The sequence below is a fragment of the Nipponia nippon genome, unplaced genomic scaffold (assembly GCF_047370975.1).
Source record: "Nipponia nippon isolate SJK-2023a ecotype South Korea unplaced genomic scaffold, ASM4737097v1 scaffold_25, whole genome shotgun sequence".
Lineage (NCBI taxonomy): Eukaryota > Metazoa > Chordata > Aves > Pelecaniformes > Threskiornithidae > Nipponia > Nipponia nippon.
Window position 1 is genome coordinate 7,112,318 of NW_028262342.1, and position 13,077 is coordinate 7,125,394.

The following is a 13,077-nucleotide window of genomic DNA, read 5'->3' on the forward strand; positions in this document are numbered from 1 at the left end:
TGCGGGGGCGGGGCAATGGGCGGGGCCGGGCGGGGCCGGGCGGTGGCGGTGAGGGGCCGGCAGGGGGCAGCAGAGACCGGGGGGGAGGGGGGGAACGGGACAATGGCGAACGGGGGGGAAGGGGGGAAAGACAAAAAGGAGGGAAAAGGGGGGCGGACGGACAGAGGGATGGGTGGGTGGGTGGGTGGACAGACGGGTGGATGGACAGACAGATGGACGGATGGACGGACAGATGCATGGGTGCACACCAGGGTGGGTAGGTGCATCCCTGCCCCGTTAGTTGGGTGGATGGACAGACAGATGGACAGATGGATGGATGGATGGACAGATGGACAGACAGGTGGACAGATGGACGGACGGACAGATGGACGGATGGATTGATGGATGGATGGACAGACGGATGGATGGATGGATGGATGGATGGATGGATGGATGGACGGACAGACAGATGCGTGGGTGCACACCAGGGTGGGTAGGTGTGTCCCTGCACTGTTAGTTGGGTGGATGGATGGATGGATGGATGGACAGATGGACAGATAGAAGGATGGACGGATGGATGGGTGGATGAATGGATGGATGGATGGACGGACGGACAGAGGGACAGAGGCGTAGGCATGGGGTGAGCCCACAGGCCGGCGGGGGCCGGGGTCACGGTGGGCACAGGCACCCCGGCTGGCCAGGCAGGGTCACCCATGGCGGGGGCTGCCGGGGGTCCCCTCCCCAGCCAGGGGCTCACGCTGCGGCTGATCCCCCCGGCGCCGGGCCCGCAGGGACCCCGGGAGCCAGGCGGGGGCCACCCACGGTGGGGCCACCCACGGCAGGGCCCCGGGGCGGTGGCAGCGTCCCAGCCCTGATCCCCAGCCCTAATCCGCTTTGCCTGTGCGGGGACCAGATGGCCTTGCTAAGTGGGTCAGGCGGCAGCAGGGGACACCGGGGAGCAGGGAGCCCCATTTTGCTTCCCAATAGCTAAAAAGAAAATAATGGAGGGAAATGAGGTGGAAGAGAGGAGCCTGGAGATGGCGGTGCTGGGGGACACGGCCCCCGGTGCCTGGGCTGGTGCCGGGACAGGGCTCGGTGCCACCGCAGAGCACTGAGAGCACCCTGCACCGGCGGGATGGCAGCGTCGGGGAAAAGCAGCTCCTGCTCTGCAGCACCCAGGATGAACCTGCCCAGCGAGAGGCCAACCGGCCGCACAGCCGGGGTCCTCCTCCTCCTGCCTGTACTGCCTGCCCTCAGCCCCTGCCCAGCCCAAGCCGGGTGATTTTCGCCTCCTGGTCCCTGCCAGCCCAGGGACAGGGCTCGGGGGCCACGCTGATGCGCCATGGCTGCCAGGGACTCTGGGGACGCAGGAGCGGAGATGCCCTTGGCTGGGCATGGCGTGGCATGGGGGACGCTGGAGCCCCTCGTGGAGGGTTGGAAGGGGTCGGGTGGCTCGTTCCCAGGCTGGGGCATCCCCCAGCCCAGAGAAGGGCACCAGCTGTCCTGGGGGCACCTGGCGCCTGCTGTTCCCAGTGTCCCATTGGCCCCAGCGGTCCCACAGGCCCTGGCAGCCCTGCTGTCCCCAGCACCCTCGCTGACCCCACTGTCCCCAGTGGTCACACTGGTCCCATTGTCCATGTTGACCCTCCCTGCCCCATACAGCCTTCCCAAACCAGCCACACCTCAGCCCCTCGGCCCCCCTACATTCCCCAAACCCACCCCCGCACGGAGCCAGAGGAGCATCGCCTCCAGCCCAGCGCCCGTCTTGCCCGCAGGAGCCGGGGCTTTGGTAGCACCGGCGCAGCAGATCCCGGGAGCCAGCGCTGGCGAGAGGGGTCTGGGGGAGCCTTGCACCCTGAGCAGGGCATCGCCCCTGTGTGAGCAGCAGCAGCTCTCCTCGCAGCCCATCCTCATCCTCTCCTTCATGCCCAAAGGGGCCAGGACCTGGCCAGCACCGCTGCACTGGGGGAAGCACACGGCAGGGCTGGGCCCCCCGGGCCCCCCAGGCCCCCCAGGCCCTCGCTGCCGGGGCTGGAGCCGGCTGAGGTGGTGGCGGGAGCGCATCAACGCCGCGTGGGCCTCCCACTTCACCGCCATCCACCGCTGCCCATCCCCTCCCAGCGCGGTGCTGCCGTGCTGCGGCTAAAAATAAATCCAGCAATTTCTAGGAAAGTTCCTTGGAGAGAGTGAGCGAGCGAGCGGGAGCACGCGGCCAGCCCGGCGCGGCCGGAGGAGCACGGGGGGTCCTGGGGGAAGCAGCATGCCTTGGGAGCGGACCGGGGGGTCACCGAGCCCCCTGGCATGGCCAGAGGCAACCCTGGACACTTGTAGTATCCCCAAATCCCGGGTGAATATTTTTTCCCCATCCACCGCTGCCCAGAGCATCCGGATAGGGAAAAAGGGGAGTCGAGGCCAGGGCAGGGGCTGCTCATCCGCAGGGAAATCTCCCTGTTACCCCCAGGGTGGGGGAAGGATGGTGGGGGGCTGAGGGCAGCATCACCACCAGTCGTGGGGATGTGGCACCCTTACGACCAGGGTGGGAGCAGGGTCAGCCAGCGGGGCAAATGTTTGGCAGGTGATGAGAGCTGGAGTAGTGACACGGGGTGTTTCTGCTCCAAAACCGGCTGTGAGAGACATCAGCCCCCTCCTCTCCGCTGCTCGGCCCCCAGCAGATAATTGGGGACAGCTTTGCTGAGCCGCTAAGCTCCCGGTTAAGCAGCTAAGCACGAGTGGCTGGATTTCCAGCCAGCGCATCCCTCCGGCTGCTCACCCGGCCAGAAACACCGGGGAGGGGGGAAGCGCTGCCGCCCACGCCCATGGAGCACAGCCCGCTCCGGCTCTGCCTCCCCGCTCGCCTGCGAAGGCGTTAACTGCGCCGTCAGCAGGGATTAATTCTGCTCTCAGCTCCACGCTGCAGCCGCGAACGTGAGGGTGTTGTGCGCGGGCCGGTGTGCTTTCCCTCGTTGCAATAACGCGGTGCAGGAGGAGCCCGGTGGCATTCAGATCCCAAAGGGAATTTGCAAAGGGCAGGGCAAGGGACGGGTCTCCAAACGAGGACATATTCGCTCTGCAGATAAACGTGAGAGCTCCCACGGCTCCATTTACAGCCTCGCTGCTGTGATCGGGCTGCACACTACTGGATCCTGCCCTGCATTTTGCTTCGCAGCCCAAAAGGAGGAGAAACCCCCACCCTGGCTGAGCGAGCGCCAGACCAGAACCCCGGGGGTCAGGTGAAGCTGGTCCACTCTTCCCCAGCCCCAAGGCAAACCGGCTGTACTGGGGCATCAGCAGAGCCCGGCCCCCCAGGCTGGGCAGGAACGGGGGCGTTTGGGGTAAGGGACGGCTCCGAGGGGCCGCGTCGGGCACCCGTGGGGATGGGAGCTGCCCCCGGCGCACCCCGCTCTCCCGCAGCCGGGCACAGCGCAGGGCAGAGGGACGCAGCAGCTCTCGCTGGAGCGCGCGGAGGCTGAGGAAGGTGCGGAGTGGTCCCATCCCACGGTGGCGTGGACAGCAGGACCCACCGAAGGCAGCCTGCCATGGCACGAAGAGCCCTGTTCCATCCCCGAGCGTGCCCTGGCACCGATCCCAAATCCCCTCCGACGGCCTCGGAGCATCTCCCACTGCTCACCCTCCACCGGGCAGGCAGGGAAGACATCAAACCTCCAAAGGGTTTGGGATACCCTGAGCCTCTCCATGGGTCGTGGGAAAGCACTCAGACTTTGGCAGAGCGTTTGCGCGTGCACACGCGCGTAGAGCACAAACACAGCAGGCGCTGTAAGAACGGGGTCCGAAGCAGCTCACGTTATTTTTCCTTGACCTACGCTGGCACCTCTGCCCTCGCCGGGGCAGCGGCAGCAGCGATCCGCAGTGCGCTCTGCCCAAGGCAGTCACCGTGGCTCACAGCGGGTGCTGGTGGCACCCAGCCTCTCCCACAGCAAGGGGCTATTTCCAGGTGAAGGGCTCTCGGTGAGGACTTTGTGGAATAGGTGTGAGCAGCTTCGGAGTCAGGATCACTTCTGCTCCACAAGGCTCTTGCTCAGGACCAGAAACACCTGAATGAGACCGCGCCATGCCTTAAATTTCACCCCGGATCTATGGCAGGGTGCCCTCCCCACTCAGACAAGCCCATCTCAACATCAGGCTGTTGGTGACATCCCTCCAAATTTTCTTTTCCAGACTGCGAATGTACCAAGCCACGTCAGGGAGGGCTTTCTCCTCCACTGACACGTTATTGCCCAATCCTCAAGTTCACGTACGTGGGTAACAGCGCCGGGAAGAAGAGAGACCACGCAGCAAGCAGAGCTGTCTGTGAAATACTGGCGTGTTTATTGGTTGGCACTAGATTACAGCCTACGCTCTTGTCAAACTTGCATCCGCGAATTTTTTTTTTTTAATTTTTTTAATCTCCTAAAGACAGTGATGACCTCCCCTTGCACACAACTCAAACAGAGGACACACCTTGAGAAAGGAACCAGGCTGCCGGCTGCCGTGCACCAGCGCAGCTTCCACCGTCTCCACATCTGGCTCAAAACACAGCCAGAGTCGCTGCAGAAGAGGGCCGGGGTTTGTAACCATACCAGAGCCGAGCGCGGGGCAGAGAGCGAGCCCTCCGGTCTTTCTGGGAACACTATGGATGAAAAGATCAACTTTGTGTAGGTGCGCACCACTACACCTGCCAGCCAGGACTGAGCGGGAGCAAGAGAGCACCTGCGTTATTCATAGGCTCGAACCGAGATCTGAGCCTCAAAGAAAACAAAACGTGTTTTCTACTGAATGCATTTGACTTTGAACAAAGGTGTCGTAAGTAAGAACAAGTCCAAGTCAAAGCATCAGCTGAAATGCTAGATTTCCAAAGTGCCCTTGCAGTTGTAAAGTGTTTTTGCAAACCATTTCAACTTAATGTATCATTAAAAAACCACATGTTAACTTTACCAGAAGATTAGAAACACAAAGCACTGGAGTGAAGAACAGAAGTCTGCAGCCAGAAAAATAAAGCAAAACAGATTATGGGAATTCCAAGTCCAAAACCATCTAGAATTCACGGAGAATTGAGTATTTAACTTACGATTCATTGAAAATCTCAGGCTTCTTTTAATTCTAATAAATTAGCAAGTTTGTTCTCTACACTAGTTCTTCCCCCTCCAAACTCACTACGCTTCCACGTGAACGCGGGGCGCAGCACCGGAGCCTCCCGAGACGTCCCAGCCGGCACCACCAGGAGCGGGAAACCCCGGGAGATTGCTTGCCACGCTCCGCTGCTGCCATCGTCCCCCCACCCCAGGCCTGGACACTTGAATGCCTCGGAAAAGTGTCGGCAAGGTTTAAAACCCCTTTCCCACAGGGCCTGCTCGTGCTGGTGCTGCCAAGCGGGAGAGGTCGGTGCCCGGATCGGTATCAAAGCCTTGTCCGCGGTTGTGAAGGCGAGTTCGAATGGCACCAGCTCAGACACGAACAGACGAGATGGTCAAAGCCCCGCAGCTTTGATCTTGGAGGTATCTCGGTTTGGTAAGGACTGGAAAAGCCTAAGGCAGATGTGCTCACACCCACGGACATCCAGCTCCTGCTGCTGGCAGGGCGATGGACCCGGCTGCCTGTCCCACCACCAGGCAGACGCCGCGACCGGCCGGCGATCCTGCTCTCCCAGCTCGGGCGTGCTGCCAGCGAGCCTCAGGTACAGAGGGTTCATGAAAAGACGGATCAGAAAATGCAAAGTGATTGTTCCAGATCTTCTGATTTAATAAATAGAAAACAGGACATACAGGAAGTTCAGCAAACACTCTTGGACCTCCCAGGATTAATCTGAGGCAATTCTAGAGCCAATTTCTCAAGTATAACTGCAAAATTCTCACTTTCCCACAAAAAAAATAGAAAGAAAAAACCCTATCAACTAGCACCAAAACGCGGTTTTATAAGTCTCCTAAATACATCTTCAATCCAGTTAAGTGTTCTTCTTCACCCCTCTACACCTCTCCATTATGTACAGACACTATACCCAGTAAAACACTACACGTATCTACACACCACCTTCCACCACGGACGCCGAGAGTCCTCTCTAACCGCATTAAATTCATTCTAACACTGAGAAACGTGAGGAACGTATATATTTATATATGTATGTTACAGTCTCTAACACGGAGACCCGAGGAGAGAGCGCACCAGCAGCAAGGCCACCTGCATCCCCAGGCTGTGACGCAGCCGCTCGATGCCGCTGTCTCACTGAGCAGGCAGAACAGGGCCAGGAGGGAAAACCCAGGCAGTCAGAAGCAGAACCAGAGCCGTCGGTGAAGTATCCAGCATCGCTGAGTATCTTTGTAAGGTAAGAGCTCTTCACGCCAACAAGCGTCTGCAACAACTTCATTTCTTGGTGCAAGTTTGGCTACAGAAACCGACAGATTTTGATCCTCTCCCGAGAATCGGCACCAGCCGCAGCTTCCACTCTGGGAAAGTTAAATATTCAAACCCATCTTTCACAAAGCTCCCAGATCGCCCACGTTTCCTTTCACTGGATGCTTTGCGCAGGTACAAACATTGCATCTGGCGCTCTGAAAAGCACAAACACCTCCATTTGGGGTAAAACAGCGTTTCTGAGAACAAGGAAGAAAATCTAAAGCTGTTATAATTGGGAGAGGCAAACATTTGATCTGTGCAGTGGCAAATACTTTGCTCTTTGGGAGCAACCAGCACATTGCAAAATGGTGAACACATTTTCTGCATGGAAAAGCTGAGGCAGAGGCCCAAAGTCCGGGGTAGATCTGGGAAGGGAACAGAAGATTCCTCACATTCCCTACCCACATTTTTACCCACTGAATGTGGGTCTGCATGAGGGAAAAAGCAACACTAGCAGATTCCGATCCCTTTTAATTTTTCAGTTTATAGAGTTTGCTTTAAGGCACATTCAAGATCACGCTGAATTAAACTGCCCTCTTGCTCAACAGAAATCCGGGAAACGCACACAACGTCCATCTGCCAAGTGGAAAAGCTGCTGTGAACGCTTAAATTGCAGCTCCTTTCCAGCCCCAGCCAGAGCTCTTACCTTCCCCTGCTGCAGGCCATCATCAGAGGAGACCACAGCATCATGGAATCGTTTCGGTTGGAAAAGACCTTTAAGATCATCATGTCCAACCGCTAACCCAGCGCGGCCAAGCCCACCCCTAACCCGTGTCCCTGAGCACCACATCTGCCGGCCCCTCAATAGCTGCGGGGATGGGGAGGCAGCCGCTGCCCCGGCGAGCGCCGCAGGCTGGCTGGCGGCAGCCCCGGCCTCCTGCCCCCAGCAGCGGGTTCATTTCGCAAGAGAAGGCACCGCCTCGCGAAGCTGGGGCCAGACCAACCTAAGAAGGGACCACGTCCCCAGAATGGAAGAAAAAGGAAACGAATCCCAAAGGATGTATTTTGAAAAGATGGAGAGAGAGAGCACATGCGTCCACCTGTCCGTGCCACCTTCCCAGGGCAGAGCAAGGCAAGAGGTGTTATCTGAGGAAAGCCCTGGCTGGGCTCCCTTTACCTGCGAATCTAACAGTTTCTTATAGTGTGACGTACACAGAAGAGCTCAGTTAAATCACAGCGGGTTTACAATCAAGAACCAACAGCCACTCCTGGGTATTCTTGCACCTTACCGTACTGAACATGAGCAGGGCATGGGGTAAGAAATCGCAAGGCTTTAAGAAGCCTTTAAGATACACTCTCCCCATCCGATCCACGCAGCAGCTTAAAAAAACTCATCACGAAGCACCCCTCCATTAAAGCCCATATTTTTATCCCCTTCTATTCGGTTTTAATTACAGTTACTGGCTAATGGAGTTTACCAGTAATACCAGTCTACCACTTCAGCTCTGTTCAACAGGATTAACCACGAACGAGTGAGCTGACCATCAGCAACTTCTGAATTATCTTTTCCAGGCGATGCAACTGCCCCACACGTACTGAGCAGCTGAACCCCATACCCCCTCTTTGACAGATTCATCTCAAGGCAGTCCAGCTGTAAAGCCGCTCAGGGGCTACAGGCCTTGTTCTGAGAGTTCAGAATCATGAGCAAGTACTACTTCCCCTATCCAGTGCTCGTGGCACAGCAGCCAGTGAGAAAGACCGCCACCACGTCCTGCACCCTCCCAGCTGTCACTGCCTCGGTCCTGAAGAGTTTTTACAGTTCAAAGTCTAATGCGTTTTCCATTTGGGGGAAAAAAAAAAAAAAACTCTTTTTTAGTTTGCAAAGTAGGCATTAACTCAAAGGAATGCTTTGCCAAATGACACATCTGGAGGGGCAAATGCTGAACACCCGTACTTCTAAGCAGTCACGGCAGTTCTGAGCAAGGCTCTGCTGCGCTCTGCCAGAGCGGCTCTGCCTGCCTGCGAGCGCTGAGCTGGGCCAGCGCTGGTAAGCAGCAGCAACGCTGCCCAGACACAAAGGAGGTACGAGCCTCCCCTGGCGTTGTAACACCACCGAGCTCCTCTATCGCCAATCAACTATTGTCTAGAATTAAACAATCCATCTTTGTGAAGAAACCAAGCCATCTGTGTGAAGCGACTAGAAGTACTTCAACAGCACTGAATGCCAGATTTCAGGGAGAATGGAAAAAAACCCTCCTTTCGCTCTTCCCCAGGCATCTCCCAGGAAAAGCATCACCTCCCGGGCCCAGCAGGGTCACGGCGCAGCCTCGCACAGCTGGGCACACCGACCAAATACTGCGGGAAAGCTTCACCAAGTAGGAAATGATACCTGTTACTTTTAACCGAAAAGAAAGGTTCTTCCTTTTGAGATGTGCCTATGAAGAGCCTCAGCGTGAGCAAAGTCCAATTTGAAACCCCAAAACCATCTTACAGTAACCACTTCAAGCCAAAGCTGCTGTACATTTTCTACCGCACACGATTTCTAAGCTGACATTAACCAATGCATCGAAATCCCTGTTCCACCATACCAAAACCTTATTCGAGAGACTTCCCAGAGCTCGATACGTACGATTTCAGCTCCACTAAACTGAATTACACTTGGCACGCTTCTGCAGAGGGACGTCCACCTGCCTCTTGAGTTTCAGGCATCAGTTAAGATCATCGGAAAGGTACGGGATCTGACAAATCCTGCGGGAAGAATCAAGCAGCAGCCGCTGGACACCGGTGCCCCAGGGGAGTCTTCCTTTTTCTCCCGCTCCCATGCTGGAGTCAACAAATGCCAGTACACTCACTGCCCAGCATCGGCTTAAACCGCCAGCTAACACTGCCCTGCCGCAGCAGTAATCCAGGCAGGTCTGTCAAACGCTCCCAGCGACAGAGCTCCAGATTTTTGTAAGTATTTGGAGGTTTAAAAGATAATCATACTAAGCGGTGGTGCCTAAGTGCTGAATGCACTTCCCTTCTCCCATTAAGGTCTCAAACACGTTTAAAAATCCAGATGGCAGGACGCAACTCCGCTATACGAGGATTGCTAATTTTGGACGATACCAGAGGAAGCGGGTGAATGCTGAAGAGCGGGAGCTGCTCAGAGCAGCGCGTCTCCCTCCTCCTCTTACTTCATCACTCATCTTGCAACCCCGAGGTGACACTCAGCTGCACAGGGAAATCCACTCTCAAGTATTTCAAGGGCCAATAATTCCCCCCTCTTCCTCACTGCAGGCAGACTCGCTTCTTGCTGTATCAAGAGAGGCCTCCTTGTATATACCATGAATACACATATGAAAAGCAGCAGTGAAAAAGCAATCTTATTAGCGAAATTGCCCCTAAGAAGTTGCAGAGGACACGGGAAGTTTTTCATGAGACCCCAGGGTTCAGGGGTGCCAAACAGTAATTAACAGTAGCCCCTGCGAGCTGGAGGCTACGCATCGCCAGCGTGCCCGGCGCCGATCCCAAACCGGGAGCAGCATCTCAAACCTGCGACTCGAGGGGGACCTGGCAGATCTGCTGCAAACTGGCAGGAGGTCTAAATGAAGCATTGGTATTCCTCCGTTTTACCTACGAATACACCAGTGCCAAGCAAGATCAAAGCTGTGTTGAAAGCCAAACTAAGGACATTATTCTTCAACGGGAAGCTGAGACACACCATAACGCTCGATGTAAGGGGTCAGGCTAGACACTACATCGTTTGAGGTAAGAATCTCCAACACTAGCTCATTATAGCACCAGTTTTAGCAATGCTGGAAGTCCGAGTCTAATCCTACAGGGTTTTTAGCAGCGGGTCATGACAGCAGCCCCAAGCAGTTTCATCAACAAGCAGGCACCAGTCTGTACTGCGAAACCCAGGGTGCGCACCGTCCTCAGAACGACTCTCTTGTCACTAATAAAGGTAGCTTGATTGTCGGTCCCAAACCAATTTAACACCATTTTGGGCAAAGTCGCTTAAACTGCTAGGGCACGCAGCTACACCAGTTACTAGAGAAGAACCTCAGATGCTGAGGAAGACGGGAATTCGTGTGGTGCAGGGAGAGATTCGGGTAGCACAGGACTAAGGCCTGCGTTGAAATCCGCATCTGTTGAATAAAGGCTATTTCTACCCCAGGAGCCACTTCCAGTTAAGAAGGCATAATATCAGCCACTCGATGTTACTGTGTTAACAGCATCAATTCATGCTACGTTAAAATACTTTCTTGGCACAATTTATTTTTCTGACCCAAACAAATAAGCCATTAGCAAGTCATTAACAACATTCTACCCTAAATTGTCAGTTTAACCGCCCTGTAAAAACATTTTTTAGTTTAAAAACAGAAGTGTGCATGCTGTTGATATTAAAACTGCAGTTACTCTTTCAGGAGTACCAGCTGTTTTGTTGCAAAGCATTTTCAACATACTAATCTGTACAGTAAAGACAAAAACTCAATTGAAGGCAGTAGATGGCTGTGTTAGGTGCCACTCACGGCTCGGACTGTCTGAATTTCTTGTATGCTTCCAGATACAATATTCAAGCCCTTTTGAGAGTTTGGTTCAGGCCGATCAGCACAGCGTAAGAAAGTATTGTACATTCATCTCTAAGTTGAAGTGAACTGAACTGGTGTAATTTAGGCTCAATTCCAGATGCTCGGTTTCAAGCTACTTCTTGAATAATGCCTCTCAGCTTTTTCTTATGCGTGGTTTTTCATGTTAGCGATCACTGGCACTGCTTTTGGCCTTGCTACTCCACACTGATGAAAGCAAGGAGAACAAGTAAAGGAACAGAACAGGATCTTAAAATGAACAGCTTCTTGCCAAACCAGCAAGGATACCATTCCCCCTTGTCCCAGGCTCCATGGATATTTCTATCAGATTTTCATATTGCAAGTGCTTCTCGGGAAGAGAGAAAACTCTGGAACAGTGAGTATTTATTATAATATTTTCTTGTTAAATAAAGAGGAGGAAAAAAAAAAGGAGAGAAAAAAAGGAGCAAAAAAAAAAAAAGAGTACTGCAGATTTAATTTCACATCTTGGCTATGATCTGACAAAGGAGAAGTTACTGAACTCAGCAACTACTTCTTGTCCCAAGCCAGGGATTAATTAATGCCCCTCCCAAAACTTGTACCTGTCCCAACCCACCCCCAGCCCCAACCCTTCCCATTTTATTTCCCAACTAGACAACACTGTTGGCAAATCAAGACAGCATGAAACTTACATCAATAAAAACAACAAAAAAATGTGAAGTGTGCCAATGCAGCAGGGGAACTATCCTACTAAACGGTGTACTTCTCCCACTAGCAATTCTGCTCAGGAGTCAGCTGTACCTTTCACAGAGGGAGAGTTTAAACATTTTGAGCATGCTCCATGGTGCAACTGTAAGTGCTGCAGAGCCACAGGACAAGAGATCGAACACCTGAATTTTCCCCCCAGGACTTCTTTTCAGGGACACAGATGGTTATCCAACCGAGGGTTTGTGCAGTAACACTCAGTAAGTACAATCCGATGCTTTAGCACAAATTACAAGTATCCAGTTCAGCACGGTATAAGGCATGTGGACAAGAAGAGACATCAGCAGAACGCAGCAGGATCAGCAGAACAGCATTGGTGATTGACGCTCCAGTTTGTCAGACTTTGACCCACTTTGAATCCCTGATTCCTACCACAGACAATGAAATTCAGTTTCTATCGTAGCGTTTCTGAGGCTATTTATTTTGGCCAAGTGTTAAAAGACCGACTCCTTTTTGTTTCATTTTGATGTAAGTGCAGAAACATTGGCGGAAGCTGTAGGAGAAGCAACGGAGCAGCAGGGATGTCTGCAGGTGATCAAAACTCTGCCCTCAACTTAAGTGTCACTGCACTAAATCAGGAGATACTGAATGGGGAGTAAACTGGCCCAGCCACTAGCACTGTCACAGAACGTGTATTTTTTAAAAAACAGAACAAAAGGCAAACAGATTAATTATGACCCCTTCTTTTCAGAAGCAGACCAGGATTAAAAAAATTCCCGCAAAATTAAAATGTTAGATTCTCCATCTAAAAAAGTTTATACATATGCGCTGAAAGTGACCACCACACAGGTCTGAACAGCACCTTACAGTACAGACTAAGACTTAAAGAGCTGATCTCACATTTGAAGTCTTTTAATTAAAAAAAAAAAAAAAAAAAAGTGGCTATGGCTGGGATGAGACAAACGGGACACTTCAGAACACAAGGCAGAGGCGAAACTGGCAGCCTCGCTCGCCAGGCCATGGAAGCGGTGTAACGGGAAAGGGGCACTTCATGCACAAAATGTATTTTACAAAATACATATCCAAAAAAAGCAAAAAAAGCCAACAAAAAAAAATCCCACCTTGCACTAAATTGCAGCACTCTTAACACTTGCTCTGCCACAGGCTGCTGCCCATGCCTTGTTTGATAGAGGAGGCATGTGAAAAAGGGGAGGGGGGAGGGAAATCCATGTTTCAGTCTATTTTTCAAAATTTCTCTCATGGGGACGTCTTCAGTCATCTGATGTCAGACATGGAGCTCTCAGAGTACGTCGTGGTCATGACAGGAGTGCCGTTGTTTGCCAAACAACCTTGCCTCAAGGTTTCAAAATACGAGGCCTGCACTGGTTTATGATACTGCAGAACTTTTATGGCATCTTCTATCTTAAACCATTCCCTTTTCCTTCCTGGGGGCAGAAAGAAAAATCAGTAGATGCAACAAAATGATGTTATCCTTTCTAGGCTTACATTTTGCTGT

General features: G+C 53.3%; 1 protein-coding gene across 5 annotated transcripts in view; it reads right to left on the minus strand.

Annotated features, from left to right (window-relative positions):
- Positions 1 to 5,691: 5,691 nt before the first annotated feature.
- Positions 5,692 to 13,077, minus strand: part of NUDT3 (nudix hydrolase 3) — a 30,196-nt gene continuing 22,810 nt past the window's right edge. For 2 of the 5 annotated variants that reach the window (XM_009465646.2, XM_087761713.1), the window contains one exon: positions 5,692 to 13,006. In XM_009465646.2, the coding sequence (XP_009463921.2) occupies positions 12,837 to 13,006 (170 nt within the window). In that variant the 3' untranslated portion in view covers positions 5,692 to 12,836. The remainder of the gene's footprint in view (positions 13,007 to 13,077) is intronic. The other 3 variants (XR_015705660.1, XR_015705659.1, XR_015705658.1) reach the window with 3 other exon arrangements.